General features: G+C 42.7%; 2 protein-coding genes across 2 annotated transcripts; both read left to right on the top strand.

Annotated features, from left to right (window-relative positions):
- Positions 1-616: 616 nt before the first annotated feature.
- LOC117057453 (olfactory receptor 4Q3-like) lies at positions 617-4,173 on the top strand. Its single transcript, XM_033168298.1, has 3 exons — positions 617-693; positions 1,708-1,712; positions 3,215-4,173. Exons 1-3 carry the CDS (start codon positions 617-619, stop codon positions 4,171-4,173), a joined length of 1,041 nt encoding a protein of 346 aa, XP_033024189.1.
- Positions 4,174-10,659: 6,486 nt separating this feature from the next.
- Positions 10,660-19,759, top strand: LOC117057452 (olfactory receptor 4Q3-like). The gene is made up of 2 exons (XM_033168297.1): positions 10,660-11,552; positions 19,666-19,759. Exons 1-2 carry the CDS (start codon positions 10,660-10,662, stop codon positions 19,757-19,759), a joined length of 987 nt encoding a protein of 328 aa, XP_033024188.1.
- Positions 19,760-24,588: the final 4,829 nt, after the last annotated feature.

The raw sequence follows: 24,588 nt of genomic DNA, 5'->3' as shown, positions 1-24,588 counted from the left end.
AGACTGCTGGGTGTCCAGTACTGGAAGGAGGAAAAGGTAATGAATGGTTACATCTAGTTCTCCAAATTATAGTCTGGAGGTTTTTCCAATAGCCCTGGATGAGGAATGCTCTGATCTACTACAATGAACAGGCATTGCTGATCTCTAGAATATGGAGAAAGAAAAATAGGGTTTAAAATGAAATGGTGGGTTTGAACAAAGCTGAGAAAGCCATTATGCTGTCCTTGACAGCTTTTGAAGGCATCTCCCTGCCTATTGCTGTAAGAAGATTGGATGGAAGATTGACCTTTTGTCTTATGCTTGTGTTTGGCAAAGGCTGGGAATCTGGATTCCTGAATTCTGTTTTGATAGTCCACATCTAACGCTTATGTAAGGTAATTTATTCCTTGCCCTCAAGCCCTGATGGTGGTCATGTTATAAATAAATCATAGAAACCTAGTAATATTTTTTCTCTTTTTCCCTCCTATTTCCCTTTAGTGTTAACATTTTTCTTCTGAATCTTTCTTCACGTTTGCAGTGCAATCTCTGGAGACCAACGACAAAGGAGGGCACCCTAAAGCACATCAATGCTGACTGAGAACAAGGTATGTGAGAAAAGGAGTAGAACGTTGAATGCATGAAAGATACCATTGAGGTTGCAGCAGAGGTTGATGTCTTGGGGTTCCAAGATCTTCTCAAGCTGCTGGATATGAGGTGAGGGCTTGATTGTGGGAGCACTAGATAATTGAAGTACTGGATATATGAATTTAGTGAGAAGACGTAACTGCTTATTCCAAAAAAAGATAAGATAAGATAAGATAAGATAAGATAAGATAAGATAAGATAAGAAGATATCTTAAGATAAGATAATCTTTATTGTCATTGCCCCCCTGTGGGGACAATGAAATTACTCAGCTGCTCCATCCACCCAGATAGGGCACTCCACAAAAATTTAAGACAACTTCAAAACACTAATTAAAACAGTACAGTATGATACAGCATAACCCGTAAGATAAAATGACTTTCAAAGTCCAGGCTTCCCATTCAAGGAATTGAAATTGCTTTGGAGAAGAAGCTGTTCCTGGGACAGCTCGTTCTTGTCCTCATCGTCCTGTATCTCCATCCCAACGGCAAGAGCTCAAAGAGATGGTGACCAGGATGTGATGGGTCTTTTACTATGTCTAGTGCCTTCATGTGGCACCTGGTGATATAAATTTGTTCTAAGGTGGAGAGTGAGCAGCCAAGAATGCTCTCCGCTGCCTTAACAATTCTGCACAACCCCATCTTATCCTGGGTAGTACAGCTTCCGTACCACACACATAAGTGAGCACGCTCTCAATGGCACAGTGATAGAAGGCAAGCAGCAGCTTTTGCAGAAGATGGTTTTTCCTTAGAATTCTCGAAAAGAGATTTGGATCTGAGTGTGCTCAGTAACCCAGACATGCAGCATTGCTCTGGTGGTGTCCTTGCATGCCTAAGTAACCGTATTTTTCCGTCTATAAGACGCCCCCATTTATAAGATGCTAAGATGCCCCCTATTTTGGGGGACTCAGATTTACGAAAACCCACCCTCGGCACTATCCATGTATAAGACACCCCCTAATTTTTGACATTATTTTTTAGGGTAAAAGCCTAGTCTTATACACAGAAAAATACGGTATATGTGTGGCTGTAAGGACACATTCCAATGAAGTTCTAACTCTGAAATGGCTTATTTGTTGCATTCAGAGATGGTAAGAAGGGAGGGGCAACAGCCCTTACGTGAACTTCCTGGTCTCTGACCGTAATAAACTGATTGAGTGGTTATTTGAGCTTCCATCAGCTTCACTATGGCATACCAGAAGGGAAAGGGAAAGACAGCAAGGAACATGGCATGGTGCCAATGCACCAGTAGTTGTGCTGATGCATCCTGGCAGTTCTGCTGGTTTGTTTGCACCACACTGACCTGCCAGGCCCCTCGCCACTCTCTTCCCCCCCCCCCAGTAACCTACAGTGATTCTAATGATGGAAAGTCAGGTAAGCGTTATCACTTCTTCCCATAAATTGCTACTGCTTGCATTGTTAGTTACACTAAAATGGGTTGGTACTAGGCGGGGGTTGAAACTCAGGTGTAGAGTGCACATGTTGTATGTGAAAGTTTCCAGTTTCTGTTCAAGGTATTATTTGGAAAGACTCCTGTATGAAAACACCTTTATGAAAACCAGTCAGTGCTGGCGATATTTCAATAGATAGGCAAATGGACTGACATGGCATGAAGCATTTGCCTGTGTGCATGAATCTACTGTGTTTAGCATCTGAATGAGGACTCCCCTCAACTTTTAAATTGGCAAAATAGTCACTGGCCACCAAACAGTTACAAAATATAAACGGACCGTTTTTTGTGTAATGTGTGTCAGTACTGACAGTGGGAGAGTATAGACTGCAGACTTTTAAGCCTACAATCCTGGGAGTGTTGGACTCAATGGGACTTCTAAGTAGAAATGGATAGGAACACACACAGCAATACATTTTGGTCAAATAACTCTTGGTTCCTGTATTTGCCCTTTGTCTGATGGCCAAGAGTAGCTCCTGGAGCAGCAAACAGGTTTTGATGATAGCTTCAGGGTCAAGTGAAGCACAGAAGACTAGGGACTATGGAGACTGAGAGTCCAAGCCATGATTGCATATTTTTCCAGGATAAGATATATAATTATTGGTGATAAAAGTATCTTAAGAACAAACAGAATAATTTGTGGGATCTCAGATCCACAGAGGCAAAAATGCTTTGCCAGTGTTATGCAGTGTTTGGCTTGCATGAAAGCTGGCAATGTTAACATGGTTCTGATACTCAGTTCTGGGACTTTTTTGAGTGCATTCACTAGAGATGTTGGGCAAAAGTAATAAAAAGGGTTTGAACAGAAGAAAGAGTTAAACACCCATTTCTCTAAAATCATGCCTGAGAACACACTGCATTGTGGAACACTGAGGATCCATTGCCTAGTTGAGTTAGTATTCTGCGTTCTATGCTAATAATTTAACCTAACATATTGCAATAAACACATGCTTTAATATTATCACTGCATAATGTGATAAAATATATTAAGTCCACTGAATATCATTATCTGAGGTTAATCATTCTTGTCTTACTTATATGTAAATCCTAACAATAGAATATTCTGTGAGGTCTTTGAACAGTGAGGGAAAGATGGACGAGAGCTACTGACTCTTAACATGTCTTTGTCTCTTCCCTCTTCAGATCCAGCCACATCTATGAATACTTCCAGTGTCACTGAGTTTGTCTTCCTAGGTCTCTCCCGCTCCGACTCCATCCAACTCTTTCTCTTTGTCCTGGTCTCAGTCTCCTACACAGTCATTCTATTGGGGAACCTCCTCATTGTGGTGACTGTGCATGCAGATTCCCATCTCCTCCAGACCCCCATGTACTTCTTCCTGGCTAACTTATCCATCATTGATACTTCTGTGGGCTCTGTGGTTGTCCCCAAGATGTTGGCAGGCCAAGCAAATTATGGCCAGACAATCTCATTCGGTGGTTGTATGGCCCAGGTCTTCTTCCTTCACTTCTTTGGGGGTACCGAGATGCTCCTCCTCACCGTTATGGCCTATGATCGCTATGTGGCCATCTGCCACCCACTGACATACACAACCAGAATGAATCGCCCACGTTGCACTAGGCTTCTGGCATCCTGTTGGGTTGGAGGCCTCATCCACACTGGAACCCAGCTGGTCCTGGTTCTTCGACTCCCATTCTGTGGACCAAATAAACTGGACAGTTTCTTCTGTGATGTCCCACAGGTGGTCAGATTGGCCTGCGCCAATACTTACAGCACCGAAATACTCATGGCAGCCAACAGTGGCCTCCTATCCTTGGTTTGCTTCCTTATCTTGCTAGTCTCCTATGGTGTCATCCTGGTCAGCCTTCAAGGCCACTTCAAGGAGAGTGGAGGGAAGGCTTTGTCCACCTGTAGCTCTCACTTGACCGTGGTCAGCCTCTTTTTTGTGCCCTGCCTCTTTGTGTACCTTGTACCTTTCTCCAGTTCTGGTGTGGACAAAATGGCTTCCATATTCTACACCGTAGTCACCCCTGCACTCAACCCTATGATATATACTCTAAGGAATAGGGAAATGAAGGAGGCTATGGTTCGGTTGAAGAATCACTGCATCTTCCTCCGTTCATGTGTCAATGGACAAAAGTGAGTTCTCCCCCCAAATATTATACCTACTACAGTCCCACGTTCCTCTCCTAATTTATGAATGGCTTTGTCACCAAAGCCTATGGAAAACTAGCTCTCTGTATAATTAGAGTTCTTTCCATGGCTAGTGTCCCAGGAGCTACTATGCAAAACCCACATATGCACAGATAGAAAGAAATGTTCTCCTTGAATCCATGTGGTTGTAGTGGTTAGATCTGAATTTTGAGGTGAATGTAAATGTTGGTTCCTTCCACAATTTTATCTTGCTTACCACAAAATATAGGCATTGACCATTGATGGTTACTTTGTGGCTCTGCATATATTGTTGGATGATAACTACCACCAACCCTGGCCGGCATGACCAATGGTCAGGATTGAAGGGAGTTGTAGTCCAACAAGATTTGGAGGGCTAGAAGTTAGCCACCCGTGCCTAAATGTTTGGATAAAATTAAAACTGAACTGTTGGTATATGAAATAGGTTGACAATATTTAAGTAACTATTTTATTTTATTTTTAAAGCAATGGATTTCTTAGAAGAAAAAGGGGGGGTTGTATTTGCCATTTAATGCAGAAATAGTAGAATTATGTTTTAGTGCATACCATCGATACTCAAATGGCAATTTCACACGATTCCAAAATTTATCCAAGAAAGAAAATCATTAAACCATCTGCTAGTTAGCAGTTTGAGTAAAGCTGGGCACTCACAAAGTGTGTTGGCGGCTGCATGCACATGCTATAGGACATGTGTGCACGACGTCACCATGCCCACAATGTGGGCGTGTGATGTCACTGCGCACAGTGGTTACGGGGGCAAGCTGGCACCGCTGGGGGTATAGCTCCTGAACTGTGTGTGTAGAATCCACTTGGAGGAACATATCTGTAGCCAGAGAAGGAAGTATCTGAGCTTAGATTGAAAGAAAGTAATTAGTGTCTTTTTAGGAGTATACGGGCAAGAGAAAAAGTAGGAAGCTGAATTGGGGATGGGAGAAGTAGAGGCTGTTCTCTACTTGGGTCTCCATTCAGTAAGGGGGGGGGGGGAGAAAGAGAGGAATCCCAAACCAGTTGGAGGGATGTGGCAATCCCCTGGTCAGTTATACTACAACAGGAGTCTCAGGACACCCCCCCCCAAAGTGTCTTGATTTTCCATGGACAGTCCCAGAATTACAAAAGCCACCCCAGCTTCTGATTTGATCCTCAAATTACCCTGTTTCGCTCGCCATTGCTGCCACCACTGAAGTTCAAGCAGGAGGATGAGCCGGCACTCATCCTGAGCAGTGGCTGCTATGAGGGAGCATCCCATGGCCTCTCCATGGCCTCCCCTTGGCTGCTGTTGCCAGCCTCCACCCCTGGGGAGATCATGGCAGCTTCTGGAGACCAGGCGAGGAAGAGGAGAGGCTGCTGCTGCTGCTGCTGAGGCCTAGCCCCACATGGTGTACTGGTTCTGAAGGTCAGGCAGAGCGTGGGGCCATCCTGGGTGGGAAGTAAGGGGGAGTGGAGTGCAAGGTGGTTTTTTCCCCTCTCTCCAAAAAAAGAGAACAATTTGTGCCTCCATGTCTAACCTTGTCCCTTTTTAACATTTGTTTCTTGGTGTGTGTTTTTCTTTTTCTACCACAAAATAAAACAGAATAAAGTCAGGATTGAGGGGTTTTCTCAAGATGGTGGAGGGTGCGTGTGTCCCATTGATGCTGTGTCCCCCTTTGAATGGGAAGCATGATACTCTCTATCTCACATGAGATAAAATCACAAGGACCACTCTGCTGTATTCTCAGAAATGAACACATCTCAAAATCTCAGTCACCTTTCTGGCAAAGATATAGAGAAATGTGTTGTCTGCTTGTCAATATCCCCGGTTTTCCGGATCTCCCATTTGGATATTACTTGGAATTCAGGGAGACTGTGTTTGTGCTATCACAAAGCGATGCAAATTAGGAGTTCATCAGGCCTTTTGAGACTTTACATCAGGTTACCCACCCACCCACTGGGTGCAATGGTGGGGAGAGGGGACGCTTCCTTTCTGCATCATTGCGACCAATCAGGGTTACACTGCTGTTTACACCAGCAATGGGGAATCATATTCAACCCAAAGGCCACACCCCCTTTTTGGGAGCTGCACACTTGCACTCCATGGCAAGACTTTCCTCCATATCCTGCTGAGGACATGCATTTCTTAGCAACAGCTCATTGGAGCTGAATATGTGGATGGAGATGGGGCTATGGGCATCTATTGGTATGCTATCTCACATTGATAATGGCACAATGTGATTGGATTACAGATTTGGGGACACCTGAATACCCATCCAGTTATTATTAATGCACACTTTGTTAACTTCCACGAATGCCTCTTGACATCTGGGTCCCCAAAACTGCATATTACCCCAGCTAGTCAATGCTGGGATTGAGGCAAGGGACCATTGGCTAACTTACCACGGAGAGACCACCTTCCAACATTCACCTCATTTCCCACAGTTTCACACCTTTTACAAAGGGTAATGATGGTTGTAAATGAGGGGCATGTCTGGCAGAGAAATCTGGTCACAAAATAGGCCTTCTAAACATTAAAAAGGTCTCCATTTACAACTGGGATGGGGATATCTTAGTGCACTCCCTGGGATGGGATTGGAGTTGGACTCATAATTCTAAAACAGAACCCAAGACACCCAGTGTAACAGAATGGCATTGATATTCTTCCTCTAATGCCAAGTAAACTACAATAATAAGTTTTGTGGGCAAGGGGAAGCAGGTTAGGCTATATGATGCCTGAGTGCCTTCTAATTCCTGGATCTAATCCCTGGATCCAGTCTTGAACTCTAATGAAGGATCTCTTTGTTGAATTAGCCAGGCAAGGGCCCTAAGTATGGGTCATTAGTATAATAAAAGAAGCTGCTCTGTGCTAGAGGGCAAATGGGTCGGTCCCCCTCCCTCACCTGACTGCTAATGCAGGAGACAAAAGGGATGAGAGTTCTGGCTCTTGGCCCAGCATCTATGAATCAACAATTATCTCTTTTGGCAAAAGTATCTGAATGGGGATCTGGGATTTGCCTTTGTGGCCCCTTTCCCCCCAGGATGTAATCATGGGTTGCTGAAATATTTTAGATATATTCTTGGCTCACCATTGAGAGAAAGAGAAGGACTTATTCCCTTGCCAGAGCCCTGCTGGATCTTCTGGAATTGGAAGCAGAGCAAAGTAATGGATTTATGGCTACTGATGTTCTTGATTTTTCAAAGACCCTCTAACCTTCGATGAGAAATAGACTGAGCCAATAGCATGGACAGGCACTGCTGATCTCTCACCCTGATCTCTTGAAAGAGAACAGGGTTTCCTGAAGAGATGGTAAGTGTGAAGAAAGCTGAGAAACCTATGATGCTGTGCTTGAGAGATTTTGAGCCTGACTATTCCTGTAAACAAATTGGTGGACAAGATGCACATTGAGTCTAAGCATAAGTCGCCTTATGCTTGTGTATTAGAGTGAAAGGAAAGGCTGGGCACCAAGATTTCTGAGTTCCATCTAGACCTTTCCTACCTGATGCTTGCTCTTAAGCCCTGATGGTGCTCTTGTTACACAGAGATCTGAGAAGACTTTCCAGATTTCTTTATCGCTTTTCCATCTCTTTCCTTTTGTGCGTAACACTTTCACCCTGAATCTTTTTTTATCCTTGCAGTGCCATCTTGGGAGAACAATGACCCTTAGGGATATATTAAGGCAGATCAATGTTGGCTGAGAATAAGGTATGTGAGAAATGGAGCAGAGTGTTGAATCCATGAATGGTACTCTTAAGTGGGCATCAGAGGTAGGTATCATGGAAATCCAGGTTTTTTCAAGTTGCTGGATATGAAGTGGGATCATTATTGCAGAGACACTAAGTCATTGATATATGTCTTGCTTTTAATGAAAAGAAGATATTGAGTGAAGGCAGTGTAGATGCTAACGTGGGGGTGGGAGATCATTTGGATCTGAGTATGTTCCATGTCTCAAGCATGCAGAATTAATTTAACAGTGGTTCTAGTTGTTGTTGATGATGATGTTAGAGCCTATTCCTCTGAATCTGATAATATGGGAATGTGTTCCTAGTTGCATTGTTAGTTACGCTGAAATGGATTTATAGTTGGGAGGGGCTGTATCTTAATGGTACATAGGAAGCTGCCTTTTACCAAGTCAGTCTCTTGTTCCATCCAGCTCAGTATTTTCTACATGGACAGGCTGTGTCTCTTCAGGGTTTCAGACCAGGCTTTGAGATGCCAGGGATTGAATATGGAGCTTCTGCATACAAAACAGATCCTCTAAGATTGTGCTATGGTCCATGCTTTAAACATTCTTTGCATAAGAAAAGGTTTAAGGTTCTGTCCCCCAGCATCTCAAAGTGGGGCTGAGGGAAATAAATCCTACCTGGAGCCTGGGTGAGTCACTACCTGTCAGTATTGATAATGCTGGCCTGGATGGACCAATGGTCTGGCTTGGTATGTAGTAGTTTCTATACTGCTAAGTATGTTTGTCATCTGAATGAGTACTACCCAGTGTTCTGAAAAAGTGTGCATGCACATGAAAGCTTATACCAAGAACAAACTTAGTTGGTCTCTAAGGTGCTACTGGACAATTTATTTTATATTTCCACTGTGTCAGACCAACACAGCTACCTACCTGAATCTACCCAGTGAGACTTACTTTTGCATAGAGATGGCAAAGATTGCCCAGGACCTCCATGCACACTGCTCAGGCTTGTGCCCAGGAAGGTCACATCACTGCTGATAACGCAGTGGCTTGACTTCACCCCCAGAGGCACACTCCATTCTTTCTGGAGACAGACAGATGCTGAGCACTGTTAAGCCATTCATGCATTTTCTACACCTTTGCTTTTTAAATTTAAAGCACATACAATCCGATCTGCTAATAGACTATAGAAGAGTTCCAGTTACAGGTGGGTAGCCGTGTTGGTCTGCCATAGTCGAAACAAAATAGAAAATTCTTTCCAGTAGCACCTTAGAGACCAACTGAGTTTGTTCTTGGTATGAGCTTTCGTGTGCATGCACACGAAAGTATCTGTGCATTGGTATCTGAAGAAGTGTGCATGCACACGAAAGCTCATACCAAGAACAAACTTAGTTGGTCTCTAAGGTGCTACTGGAAAGAATTTTCTATTTTGTTTAGACTATAGAAGAGTCAGCCTAGGGAAGAACTGAATCATACAGATATCTGCATTTTTGTTTCTCTCCAAAATATCTGCAATGCACTGAGGAATGCATCTGTTTCTTGGGTTGGGTTGGGTTGGGTTAGTAGTTTCCTTGTTACTAGTTTGGCATAAAAGATTTGAATGAATATTTCTGACTGAATCTTTAATCATGTTCCATAATCCAAGTCATATACCTTGTGAAAGTTTGAGAATCCACTGAATAGTTAAGTTGGTACCCTGGGTTCTAATTCTAATGAATCACTGAAAGATTAAATAAAGATAATTATTTAAACAAAAATAAGCAGTTGCTTTAATATTGCATTTGTATAGTGTGATAACATGTCCTGCTAATAATATTGCTTGGGTGTATTAAATATATGATCTCTTATGAAGATTAAGAGATCTCCTTTTTTAAATAAAAAAACACATTTATTTAATTAACATAATTTGAATACTGCTTGATTGTAATGATGCAATTGAAGGTTGCAATATGATACAATCGTAGGTTACAGTAAATATTAAAATTATCAATAAAATCAGTTAAAATAGGTAATTTAAAACATTTAAAAACAGTAAAAAAATAGTACACTAAAATATATTAAAATGCATCAACACAAGAGGAAAACATGGACACATCAAGAACGGAGTGTGGGAAACTATTTTTTTGGGGGGAAATGTATTCATTTTGTCTTACTTTGTGGCTGAGTTGGTAAAATTTGGAAAATCAATAAAAATTGATTTGGCAAATATATATATATGCATCAATACAATTTGTGTTGTTGTTTTTAATTACAGGGAGATCCCTCCCCCACAGTTCACCAATATTTTGTTATTGGTGGGAGAAGAGAATTATGAATAATGAATGGATATTTTAAAGATGTACACACACACACACACACACACACACACACACACACACACACCACTTGATGGGTAAAAATATTTTAAAAAGCAATTAAAGTCCTCAGGATCTTCTTACATTCCTAAAATTTTATATTTAAAATGATTTAGAACTACATTAGACAACAGAAAAATATTCAAATAATTGACAATGATTATAATTGGAACATCACAATAAATGCTTCTAAATTATTAAGTTAAAAACATATTAAAAAGTTTAAAAGATGATTTAACGTAACTGAATCTTATCTAAGGTTGCAATTACTAGTGTTGTTATTGCTGTAGTAGCAGTAGTAGTAGTAGTGACATGAAAATATCACAACAGTTGGTTTTTCTGTATTGTCTTTGAATAGTAGGATAGGTTGATGAAAATTGCTCATAGTAACACCCATTGTATCTCTCCTATTCAGGTCCATCCATCTCCATGAACATCTCCTGTGTCACTGAGTTTGTCTTTCTGGGTCTCTCCAATTCCCGTTCCATCCAGATATTTCTCTTTGTCCTGGTTTTCGCCTGTTACACTGTAATCCTATTGGGCAACCTCCTCATTGTGGTGACTGTACATGTGGAGCCCCGCCTCCTCCAGTCCCCCATGTACTTCTTCCTGGCATGTTTATCCATTCTTGATATTTCTGTGGGTTCCGTGGTTGTCCCCAAGATGGTAGCAGACCTGGCCACTTCTGGCCAGACAATCTCTTTTGGTGGCTGTATGACACAGATCTTCTTCCTTCACTTCTCTGGGGGTAGTGAGATGTTCCTCCTCACCCTCATGGCCTATGATCGCTATGTGGCCATCTGCCACCCACTGACATACACCACCAGAATGAACCGCCCACGTTGCACTAGGCTCCTCTTATTCTGTTTGGCTGGAGGCATCATCCACTCTGCCACCCAGTTTATCCTGGTTGTCCAACTCCCATTCTGTGGACCAAATGAACTTGACAATTTTTACTGTGATGTCCCACAGGTGGTAAGACTGGCGTGTGCTAATACCTACGTCACTGAAATACTCATGGCGGCTAATAGTGGCCTCCTCTCCCTGGTTTGCTTCCTTATCTTACTACTCTCATATGGTGTCATTCTGGCCACCCTTCGAGGCCACTTCAAGGAGAGTGGAGGGAAGGCTCTGTCTACCTGTAGCTCTCACTTGACAGTAGTCAGCTTCATTTTTGTGCCCTGCCTCTTTGTATATCTTGTACCCTTCTCCAGCTCCAGTGTGGACAAAATGGCTTCCTTATTCTACACCATAGTCACCCCTGCACTGAATCCTATCATATATACACTTAGAAATAGAGAAATGAAGGAGGCTATGGGGCGGTGGAAAAAACCACTGCATTTTCTTCCATTCTTGTGTAAAAGTAGATAATGTCTAAGTAGTTCTTCCCAGGAGTGTTTTATCAACTGTAATAGTGCCTCAGACTTTTCCTGCTTTCTGAATAGCTGTGTGACTGGAGTCTACTAATAGTTTTACATAGCGGTGTTAAGGGGTGAAGTTTTAAAAGATGCCATCCTAGAATTTGCTATTAAAATGAGAAAGGAGAAGGAGGGAAGAAAGCATTCTTGAGTCAAGTGGAGGAGAGCACATATGTCATAGCAGTTTGAATATTGTATAAGGACCAGTCCGTCTCCCTTCCATGTCCTCAGAGGGGAGCCCTGTATCTTAAGGCAAACCAGTTTTGAATAAAGTAAGGACTTTCAAAAGAATTTTGTGGAGAATAGAATGGAGACCATTGAGGTAATTGAAGTTTAGAAGTGTGTGGCTGTGCGGGTTTTCTAAGGCTGTGCCCATTTTCTCAGGCATGTACAAAACATTGGATGTGTGTGTAATGCAGTAGATTGTCTATTTCCAGGTTTGCTTGCCATCTTTGCTTGGCTTGGGGAGTATGGGAACTTAAGAGCACCCCTCTTCCAGCCTGCCACCGCTCTGAACTACACACAAAAGGATGAAACTGCAAACCTTGTAGCTCCGCTAAGAGAAAATGAGGATGCCAAAAGGCACAGCTGAAGAATGCACATGTTCCTCCCCTCCCTTGCTAAAGGCTATGTAATAAATCTGAAAGACTTATTTGCCACAAGATTATATGTGTGTGTTTGTGTATCTCCCCCCCCCCCAGCAGATATAGTCGTTTTTCTTTTCTTTTCAGAGGTGGAGTTCGGTATACCTTACATGCCCACCAGCTGATTGCCAGTGCTTGCAAAGCAAAGTATGCATGTGTTTGTGGGCACCACTGATTATTGTTGTCTGGAAAAAAATCCTTTTGCACCACTTGCCTCTTTACCTGACACACAGCTCACCTCATACACCATATATGATATCAGGTGTAGGGTAGGCTGCCAATCTGTATTCTTCCAAATGAAGGGTACAAAAGTTGTAATTTTCCTTTCCCAAACACTTTAGTCCCTCTGTAAAGTCACCACGCTCCGCATATCAACTGAAAAACCTCAAAATCCTAACAACATTACATACTTAATGGAACATGCTGTTGGGTCCTCATAATGTCTTTAATTCCAAAAATATTTTATGCTCCACCGCCTTTTTGCTGTATTTTATTTGTTTGTTTATTGCATTTATATACCACCTTTGTCTTCTCCCCTCTCTCACTCAGCAAGATCAGTCTTAAAAGAGAAAGCAAGTTGGGAGTCTCTGTTAATGGTTTGATTCACACAGGAATGAAAAAATATATGTGTATTAAGGAAGATTTAAAATGAGAATGCCTAAATGTGTATTGGTGATTAGGTTTGACATGGGTTTTTTCCATGGGGCTGTATTAAAGCCAAAGAGAGCACTTTGAGCTCTTGCTAAGTTAATGATTAACTAACTGATTTTTGTTCTCTGGTAAATAACATGTGAGTGTTGTAACCTTAGATCAGGTGACAGAGGTACGGGGTTGCAAAATCTCCATTTTGAAAGGAGTTGCCTTTTTTTCTTTGTCTCCCAAACTCCATGGAGTGAAGATGTAAAATAAATCAAGCTCTCCTGAAGGGAGAGCAAACAGCCTGGAGGCCAGAATGCTGGCTGAGGGGAGAAAGAGAGACATTGGCATCTAGTTCTGTTTGGATTATTTCATATTTTGTAAGACATGGAGCCTGTGCTGGGAAGCACAAGACATTGTATGGGTATTTTAGATGTATCATTTGATTTGATTTATTTTTAACGAGTTCTGCCAGTAAAAGTTTGAATAATATTTTATGGGTCTGGACAATGATTCATTCCGAAAGGAGTCAGTTCTTATGCTTCCACTCGCTTCAAAGTGAGCAATATTAATACCTGCAACAGTCCCCCCTCCCTCTTTAGAATCTGAGTGAGACTGGGTTTAAAAGGGCGGGGATAGAGAAATAAATTTTGACAGGTGGGTGGCCTTGCTGAACTGTCAAATTTGACCCAAGAGGCATATCCCAATAAGGATCTGGCCTATGGAGCAAAATGTTTCCTCACACCTGCTTTAAAACAAGGGGAAAATAACGTGAGGGATGGCTAATCAATCCTTTTCCCTTTGCCCCCAAAATAATAATCAACCAGAACCAAGAATAGTTTTTTTTTTAAAATGCTTTCCCTTCTGGGTTTCTGGACCTCAAGAGGGATGTATAGCAGGGTTGAGGGGGAGATTTGCAGGAGAAGAAGAAAAAACCCTAAAGGTGGAAATGTTCCAAGGAACCCAAAGTAGACTTTTGATACTCAATAGCAATGGATGAAAACTGGAAGGCAAGGAGAGAGAAATGCAATTGTGTACATAATAATTATCACTCAACACTATGTTTTGTTGTGGATTCTACTTGTTAAAATAATTTTTCAATAGCACAGGAGCCAACTCTAGGGGCTAAGGTCCCTTTGGCCCCCTCAGTAAAATATTTGAAGGGGCTGCCCCTCCCCCCAAAAGGTTGATGGGCATTGCCATTCAAACAGTGTCCCCCTTTGTCAAATGGGGTTGTCTTGCCCCCTTTGTCAAATGGGGTTCATTTTAGCGACACAAATGACAGGATAATAATAAGCATTAGGAAGAACTTGTCCAAGTGCTTTGAGATTCTCATAGATTCCAGCTCTCATCAGCCCTAGCCAGGATGGCCAATGGTCAAGGATGAAGGGAGCTGGAGTCATTTGGATCACATCTGTGGATGCTATAAATACTTCAAACCTTTTTCTTTGCCGAATGGGCTGAATGCAGCTCTATTGCGCGGCCAGGCGAAGTCCCCCCGCACCCCGGGGCAGCCCCTGAGGGAAATAAAGACTCATGACAACGTTCTATGGGATTAAATTGGCCACAACTTTATTAATATTTCAGATGTAGGAAGACCTTGGCTCAGGCATTGGGCGTTTATCCTTCCCAGCCCCCCAGCTGGGGTTCTGGGTACCTTCAGGGTTATCCAGCATGATTGGGAAGTGGGCTAGTCTGGAGAACATATGTTCAAGCAGATAGCCCACCCCCCTATGTTCGCTGCTGCTGGAAGGGGAGGGCAGTGGCGACCCTGGGCGTTTGGTCAATGCCTCCCCCTGAGACCCCTTTAATGTGAACCCTGTTATCGCCACTGCAATGGGGGCAGGGGTCACTGCCCCACGACCCCCCCCATCCTGTAAATGACTAAAGGATTCCACCCAAGGCCTGCAACCGCCAAAGTTGTGACGAATTGCTACGGGAAAGGCGAAACCTGCCAATGCAGGGAAATTCCTTTCCGACCCTTCAACAGCGACCTTGTCATAGCAGCGCCTGCGTGCCTGTGTGGCTGCAAAAAAAGGTGGTTAAACCTGCAAAGTAAGCATCAATTGAGGGAGTGGAGGGTGGGGAATCTCTGACTCCAACGGCTGCTTCCCAGGTATGACTCAAGTTCTATTGTGTGTAGTACATAATCCCTCCCTCTACCTGGCCAATCCCGGGATTGGGCGGCTGCTAGCGTAGGTGGAGTCCACAGGTATCCCAACCTGGGAAGGTGAAGCCAATCCAACTGCCAGGAGCTGCCACTGTGATTCAAAGGGACCCCTCGCAACATGCGCACCCCGTTAGATGTGGGGAACGCTCATTGCTACTATTACTGGTGCCTATTAAGACCCTTTCTGCAGAACTCAATATTTTAGTATGGCAGCACCTACACTTACCCGCTGAGTTGCAGGACATCTTTGGGAGAAGAAAAGGCTGTAGAGGTGGGTGATGAAAGATCCTGGCTAATCACACGTGCACTTAACACACAGGGTCTTGTGGATCCAGATGGGCAGCATTCCCTAGCTGCTTTCCAGATTCAAAGGTATGCACAATTTTATTGGAAGAGGGCAGACAAACAGGACCCTCTCATAGCAAGCATACCTCTGTTTAAGGCCAAGTTGGAATGCTGAGATTAGCCTCCCACAGAGCATCCATGGGGTTGCCCCTTGATCCTTCTGCATTCCCCACGAGTCACATTGGAAATGTTGCCTGTGGTCCCTTGCAGATGACCTGTTCGTTGAGCATACATTCTCCCATTGCCTCCTGCTTTCCAGAAGGGTGATGGTCCAATGCCTGGGAACCTGCATTATATGCAGAACATCCCAGGTTCAATACCCAGGATCTCCACATAGGGCTGGAAAGTATCCTGTGTCATCTAGTTACCGGTACTTAACCATAACTCTCTGGCTTCAGGGATGGGACATAGGTATGCATTGTATAATTAATTCACTTCTTCAAGAACTCAAGTCATCTTAAGTCATCTGGCTATGGTTTTATGCACCATTATTCACTGACAGGCATCTGTTGGCCACTCCGAGAACAGGAAGCTGACCTATTGTGGCTGATCCTACTGGGCTCTTCTTACGTTCTTAACTGGTTTAATAAACAATAAAAGGGGAAATATCAGCCAAAGAGCAGATCCTGAAAATGAGAGACAAAGCAAAAAGCTGTAAAATCAGTTGAGAGAAAGCAGGGAAGAAAAGCAGGGGAATTTCAGCAGAAGGTAGCAAAACTAGTTTCTTTATGAGTGGCTCATGCTTAAGATTTATCACATTTTGAAAAATGTATGTTGCGGTTTCAGGGATGTCCCTCCTGTGACCAATAAATTCATCCACGGGGCAGAGAGATCAAGTATGTCACTGACACATTGACCTGCAGAGGAAGATATACCAGACCTTCATGGTTGCAAAACAATTCTGTTGTCTGATAAGTGCAGAGCTTTGAATCCAAAGTCTCTGATGTTTTGGAAGCATCCCAAGAATGGCTACCTGCCCTAAAACAGGGGTTGACTGAAGGCAGGGCCTGCCCGCCCATTAGGCCATGTGAGGTGACTGCCTCAGGTGTTAGGATCTGCCAGATCCACCGGGCAGTGGAAATGAGCCCCAATTTATAGGTGCCACTCCCACTTAGATATTTCTCCAGCTGTATCCCACCCCTCTCCTACTGTGGCATCAGCGGGGGCATAGCTGTCCTGCTTTTGTGCACCAGAACTGGGGGGGGGGGCAACTTGGGGATTACTGGACCTTGATATGCCACACCACTCAGTTTCCCTCCCTGCCAGGCAAAGGAAACCAAGGTAGAGAAACACCTGCATTCCACAGGGTTGGAATAGATGAAGGGCCTTCTGAAATGTCTCAAGGCAAAACAGGCTGAAACTCCAGGCTGAAAAACTGTGAGACTTAACACAGGAACTTCAGAGACACCAACCTTGCTTTTATTAATGCATCCCAGCAAAAAGTACAGCAGAGGTATGACACAATGGCACATTCCTTCCTTGATACAAGACATCAGTTTGGGAAAACTTCCACCAGGAGAAATCAATCAAGCCAGGATCAGTAATGTTTCCGAATTTAAGAGATAATGAAATGGGTTGAAACCTCAGGCTCTATTCCGCCCCCAGGCTACTCTATCCAGCCCTTTGAAGTTTCCCAAGCTTCCTTCCCATCCCTTCAACACTCCACTTCTCAAGTCTTCCCCCCTGCCCCTGCCTTCCACACTACTTCCTTCGTAGAGTGAATTATTGAACTCTGATAAGGCCTCTTGGTTGTTTGGATGTATAATGTAAAGTGTGTGTGGAGGTGTTTGGATGGTAGCGTACCATACAAAGATAACATTCCCATATTGTTCTGCACCCTTTGTCACTGACTGCACCAATTTGGGATCTAGCCCTGCACACAACTGTCAAGTTTGCTCACAAAGGAAGGTGAAGGTTGCCATGAAAAGGGAGGTGCACTCCAGTATACTTCCTTTGATTCCACAGTGAATAAATATAATCTGCCAAGTGACAAGAAGAATTGTAGAATTGTAGAGTTGGAAGGGACCCCAGGCATCATCTAGTTCCATCCTCTGCAATGCAGGAATTACAACTAGAGATTCCTCAACTAATGACCATCTAACCGTCCAATGGAGGAGGTTCCACTGATGAGCACTTCTTACTCTCATAAATAGGAATGTTATACATTCTCTGTCAGTAGTTGCTGAGAAGATTCTGAGTGGATTTTTCCAAGCAAAATCTACCCAGCAACCATTGACAGAGACTGAGTAATGTTCTCCTGACTGGCAGAATTTTTCCTCCCTTTTCTGCACAGACAACAGAAGTGTATCCTATGTCATTTTCCTTTCAAATGGGTGTCCTCTGTCGAATCTCCCTGAAATCTGGCAGATCTGATATTCAGAAGCATGAGTCTCCTGCCTGCCAACTTCATTCTGTTTGAATTCAAAATTTCAAAGAAATCAATAGCAGAATAAAAGGAAGGACACTAGTTGCAAGAAATAATGATTTCCAAAACACAATTTAACGGATCTCGAATCAGCGAAATATTGATGGAAAATTATGAAATCAAGGAATTACAAAAACCTTTCAAAATCTGAAAGAGAAAGAAAATGATGAACATTTTGTAGTGCTCATCTTCTCCCTGATTATTTGTATTCAGAAATACATGCATGATAATCACTTTTTCTTTTCTTTTTTTAAAGGAAAACAGTGGGTGAGATTTGCTGGGAACTTTAGTGGAGCCCTAATAGCAGATAATCAATTCTGGTGCTACTTTACATGTTCACTTTTGCAGCCATTAGCATACAGCCAGGAAATGGTTGTCTCATACTCTGCAGGATTTCTATGTAAGATCAAAAATGCACTAAGGCTCAGTTACTTGCAGGAATTTGTTTTCCAGGAGGAGAGGACAAGGAGAACTCCTCTGTAACCAACAAAATACTCTGTAAAATGAAAATATCAGAAGCCAACCACTAGGAGCTTTTTGGCTTGTGAAAATTTCCACATATGCCCTCAGTTATGGGGCACGTAACTTTTGGGAAATGGATTTGTAGGCTGAATTAGGATGTCTTTTAAGCTGCATTAGGCCTGTGGGTTAAAGGATCCCCAAAACTAGCTTAGGACGTGGTAGTCCCAGAAGTGCAGCTCTTCACATTTCAGGTGACAGCCCACAAAATACTTGGGGAGATGAAGTGATTCATTTCTGGCATACCCCAAAACTGGAAGAGCTACCCTAGTAGAAAAACCACTGCAGCTATCTTTCTAACCTTCGGTAGAGTCCACCCTCTCAAAAGAGGTTTCTTTGCATTCGGCAACCACTTCTGCCATACCCCACCTAAAAAGTAATGGATTTTCACTCCATTCTGATTTCTGGAGCTTTAGAATTTAGGAACGTAGAGAACTGTCTTATACTGAGTCAGATCATTGATCCGTCCAGCTCAGTATTAGCTACGCTGGGAATGGATGGGCCTGAGGGGAGTTGTAGTTCAGAAACATCTGCAGAGAGCCAAAGGTTTTCCCCACACCTGGTGTACGTAGACCAATAGCTGCTTTCGAGGGTTTCAGAGAAAGGGTCTGGAAAGCAGGTAAAGAAGAAACACAGATGGTGAAATAGAAGACCCTGAAGAGAGACAATTTTAAAGTACCATTAACCAGAGGAAAGAATTGGAAGCCTATTGGTATTTTATTTTGGGTTAACCAGATGTCGGTGGCAATGGGACAAAAGGAGGTGGGTTAGAATTATCGGTAAAAGCCAGGTCACGGCAGTACAATAGGTCGCTTTTGCCGAAACCCAGCTTGTATTGCCAGAAATAAACGCTGGTATTCGGAGGAAGAGTGAAGCTGATTTTTTCAGTGACTTCAGTTGCTTGACTCCATGTTTCGTCTGTGGTGTCAACCTTTTTCCCACCATATTCAGCTGTCATGGAAATTTGTGCCTTCAACAGTAATTTAGTGAGACCCTCTGCCCCAACTGAAACACTCGAAGCTACTTTCCAGTTGCGTTCCATGCTGTGAGTCTGTTTCTTCTCATATCCAACCTTCCTGACAATTTGCTGTTCCCAAGTAATATTTACTTTACCACTATTACTGACGGTCTTGACAGGCTGCCAGACACCAAAAGCTTTGCCAAGATTAATAGACACCCCTCCAGGCAGGAAGTTGAGCACACTACTATGTATGGAAAATGTGGTAGGGTTTTTGTTATACCAGTTATCGACTCGGTAATACTCAACTCCCCATTTAGTATTTGGTCTCAGAAGGTATATTTTGTCCTTGGTCCCCCAGTAATACAGACCGTCTTTGAGATTTGGGTCAATTTTATAATAAGTGGCATGTAGGTCTTCATGCATATTGGTGACACGGCGGTACTCTCCCTTCTTCTGGAATATAATGTAAAAGTAGCCATCGTTGGAGAAGTAATGGTCCCCGTTTTGGCAGTTGGGATGGAGAGTGTAAACCACACTATGACTGTCAGTGTTCAGGTTGGTTACTCGGCGGTAAGAGTTCCCTTTGATGACATAAAATAAGTCATCCTCATGGGCCAGGTAGTGGTCTCCACCACGGACAGAGTTGTGCAGACTGAATATCGCCAGATCTTTGCCTAGATTGAAATTAGTAGATCTCAAGTAGCAGCCCAGGTCTGAACGGATAATGTAGTAATACTTATCCACACCACAGAAATCAATTCCTTTAGTTTTGTTCTTGGGAAGTATTCCATTGAGCTCTTTAGAAGAAAGAAAGAAATGGCTAGTTAGCTCCATATGGCCAATTGTAAAGAAATACCATTTATTGTGGTTTTCGATATAGAACTTTAAACGACTTTAAAAGAAGAACTATATATAGAGAGAGATTCAAGTGGGTAAGCGTGTTGGTCTACCTAAAACAACTCAGTTGGTCTCTAAGGTGCTACTTTCTAATTTTTTAATTCTTTTAAAGGGATTCTTTTAAAGACTTTCTTAGATCATATAACTTTTTTGAAGACTTGATTCTTTTAAGGGTGTTTTTAGGTTTTTAAGAAGTGTCTTTTTAACTATCTCTTTAAAGAATTGTGTGTGTGTGTGTGTGTGTGTGTGTGTGTAGTCCTCCCATCCCTGCACTAGACATTAAAATAATTTATTACCAATCCCTGGATGATCTTCAATACTCACCGTTTGGACTTGGGACTGAAAGCCCCTGCTCACATAGGCAGGCCACCAGCAATAAGAGGATTTGCAACATCTTTCTTCTCCTTAGTGTGCAGAGTGGCTTCAGACCTTGCTTAAATAGCCACCGTGAGTGGCTGTAGAGATGGGTCATGAAAGACCCTGGCTAATCACGTGCCCATAACACACAGGGTCCTCTGGATCTCAATGGGCAGCATTTCATAGCTGCTTTCCAGATCATAAGGTATGCACAATTTTATAGGAAGAGGGCAGGCAAACATGACCCTCTCATAGCAAGCATGTTTAAGGCCAAACTGGAATGTTGAGATTACATAGCCTCCCACAGAGCATCCATGGGGTTGCCCCTTGATCCTTCTGCATTCCATACTAGTCACATTGGAAATGTTGAGTGTGGTCCCTTTCAGATGACCTGTTCACTGTGCACACATTCTCCCAGTGCCACCTATTTCAAGAGAGAACATGGGTCAATGGCACAGAACCTTCATTCTATACAGAAGGTCGCAGGTTCAATCCTTAGCATCTCCACATAGGGCTGGAAGATAACCTATGTTGTCTAGTTATTTAGCCATTACCTACTGGGTTCACACATGGAACACATACATGCATGATATCATTAATTCACATCTTCCAGAACTCAAGTAATTTGGCTGCAGTTCTAGGCACTAGCCTTTTGCATTCTAACTCTCATTAGCTGTGATGGGAACTGTGATTGGTGGGAGTTGGAGTTCCAGACATCTGTAGGGAATCAGGTGCGTGAAGTTCCCTGTACATTCTTACCTGTGAGTAAGTCCCATTGAACTGAATAATACTGACTTCCATTCCCTTTACGGTAAGCCTGCAACAAGTGCATTTAACGGATGAACATTCAGCTTAACAAAATAGAAAATTCTTTCCAGTAGCACCTTAGAGACCAACTGAGTTTGTTCTTGGTATGAGCTTTCGTGTGCATGCACACTTCTTCAGATAACTATGGCAGACCAACACGGCTACCCACCTGTAACATTCAGCTTAGTTTGCTTGGAAACATATAAAATTAACACTTAGAAAGAGGGCAGACATGGTTGGGTGGGGTAAAGACGTTGGCCACCCCATGTGCTGTTGCACTCAATGTGCTTTACTGTACATGATTTTGATTTTAAGCGTGACCCCCAAAACTCCTGCATAAGTTGTGTGCTTACTGTTCCTTTAAAAACAACAACCTTGAAATATTTCAATATTTTTTATATTTAAAAAGAAACTTACAAACTACATTCCTTAGCTGATTATTTGATGGTAGTTTTGGGAAACCTGTTACAGGGAGAAGAGACTGATGGATAAATTGAATGAGTTTTAAGATTACTCACCATAAAATGAAGATATTAACAAAGAATATGACAATATAAGATCAAAATTCTTTGATGGAGAATACATGGATTCAAACTGAGAAAAATGTAAAATACTTGGGTATTACCATGACAAATGCAAATTGAATGTTGTTTAGAAATAACTATGTTAAGGCATGGGGTGAAATTAAAAAAGATACTTTAAGATGGGAGAAACAAAAATTGACATTGCTAGGTAGGATTTCTGTGATAAATATGAATGTTTTGCCTAGAATGACATTCATGTTTCAAATAATACCTATTTTGACTATGGACTCACCATTTAAATAATGGCAAAAAGACATTTCTAAGTTTATACGGCAGGAGGAAAAGGCACAAGCTGAACTCCAAATTATGCAAGATGCAAAGAAAAGCTCAGGATTGGGCTTGCCTAATTTAAGGGTGTATTTTGCAGCCTGTTGTTTGGTGTGGTTGAAGGAATGGGTGACACTGGGTAATAAAAGACTTTTGGAATTAGAAGGACCTGGTTTAAGGTTCGGATGGCATGGATACATGTGGTATAACAAAGTAAATGTGGACTTCAGGAAGCACTTTATTGGATGTGCCATATTAAGAATCTGGAATACATATAAAGCTAGGTCAGTCACTTCGAATGTTTTATATTCTGTGCCAACAGAACCCATAATCAATCCTGGTTGCTCAATACTCACTGTTTGCAGGTGTTCCTGCGTGTGTGGGTGTAACCCCCCAGCCTATAAAGGAAGGCCTAGAGAAGGAAGAGAATTCACAGTATCTTTCATCTTTAAATAGATTAAATAATTGAAGTGAGAGGTTATGGGTCATCCAAGGTCCTGGCCAGTCACATCTGCCTGTAACACATAAATATTTGTGGATCTAGACCAGGGGTCCCCAAACTAAGGCCCGAGGGCCGGATACAGCCCAATCGCCTTCTAAATCCAGCCTGCGGACGGTCTGGGAATCAGCATGTTTTTACATGAGTAGAATGCGTCCTTTTATTTAAAATGCATCTCTGGGTTATTTGTGGGTCCTGCCTGGTGTTTTTACATGAGTAGAATGTGTGCTTCTATTTAAAATGCATCTCTGGGTAATTTGTGGGGCATAGGAATTCATTCATATGTTTTTTTTTCAAAATATACGGTAGTCCACCCCACCACAAGGTCTGAGGGACAGTGGACCGGCCCCCTGCTGAAAAAGTTTGCTGCCCCCTGATCTAGACAGACAGCATTTTATACCTACTTTCCACATCAGTAAGGTTTTATGTGAAGAAGGCAGGCAAACAAGACCCTGATACAGCAAACATGCTAATACCAACCTGGAATGTTGAGCTTTGTCTCCTACAGAGCAGCTTTATCATTAGCCCTTGATCATCAACATTCTCCATTAGCTGGGAAGGACAGCTAAAGAGGATGGTGTAGAGCAGTGTTTTTCAACCACTGTTCCGTGGCACACTAGTGTGCCGCGAGATGTTGCCTGGTGTGCCGTGGGAAAAATTTGTTTATTTGATTCCTATTCAAGAGAATTACTTTATATATAGTCAATATAGGCACAGAGTTAATTTTTTTAAACATTTTCTAATGGTGGTGTGCCTCGTGATTTTTTTCATGAAACAAGTGTGCCTTTGCCCAAAAAAGGTTGAAAAACACTGGTGTAGAGAACAGGTGGGAAAACTTTTCCATTCCAGCTTTCATATTCCTCCCTTTTAGGGGCCCTGTGTCAGTGATGGGTGCTGGCATAGGCATAGAGTGGGTGCACTCATGGATATGACTCTTAACTTTGTGCAGCAGGTAACAGTCCAGCCATGTAAATGTCACCTGCCCTATACCATTAAAGTCGTAAAGGTAAAGGTAAAGGGACCCCTGACCATTAGGTCCAGTCGTGTCCGACTCTGGGGTTGCGGTGCTCATCTCACTTCACTGGCCGAGGGAGCCAGCGTACAGCTTCCGGGTCATGTGGCCAGCATGACTAAGCCGCTTCTGGTGAACCAGAGCAGCACACGGAAATGCCGTTTACCTTCCCGCTGGAGCGCTACCTATTTATCTACTTGCACTTTGACATGCTTTTGAACTGCTAGGTGGGCAGGAGCTGGAACCGAGCAACGGGAGCTCACCCCGTCACGGGGATTCGAACCGCCGACCTTCTGATCAGCAAGCCCTAGGCTCTGTGGTTTAACCCACAGCACCACCTGTGTCCCCTTATTAAAGTAGTATCATACAACTATAAACATTAATGACTCCCCCTCCAAGAATCCTGGGAACTATAGTTCATTAGGAGTGCTTAGAGTTGCTAAGAGACTCCTTCTCAGAGTGAAAATTCCTTGGGAAGTTGTATTGATTGTTAAACTACTCCAGGGACTGTAGCTCTGCCTGATGTAGCACAAACCTAACCAACTAGGGTCAAGATTTGTGCAGAGAGGGAGAAATAAAGGAAGTGACACTGTACAAGTAACTAACTAACATTAAAACACAGACCAAAAAACAATTATTTTATTTTATTTTTACAATAAGGAATAGGATGGAACTTGAATAGAATGAAAAAGGGTTGGAAAACAAGCAAAAAAGTTTGGTAGAGTATGGTACTTGTATGAATGAAGCTAAAGAAGGACAAGTTGAACAAATAAATAAGGACAGGAATGAGATTGATGGGGAAGAGGAGGAAACAAGG

The sequence above is a fragment of the Lacerta agilis genome, chromosome 14 (genome assembly GCF_009819535.1).
Source record: "Lacerta agilis isolate rLacAgi1 chromosome 14, rLacAgi1.pri, whole genome shotgun sequence".
Classification (NCBI taxonomy): Eukaryota; Metazoa; Chordata; class Lepidosauria; order Squamata; family Lacertidae; genus Lacerta; species Lacerta agilis.
This window is presented reverse-complemented; position numbering and strand designations above follow the sequence as displayed.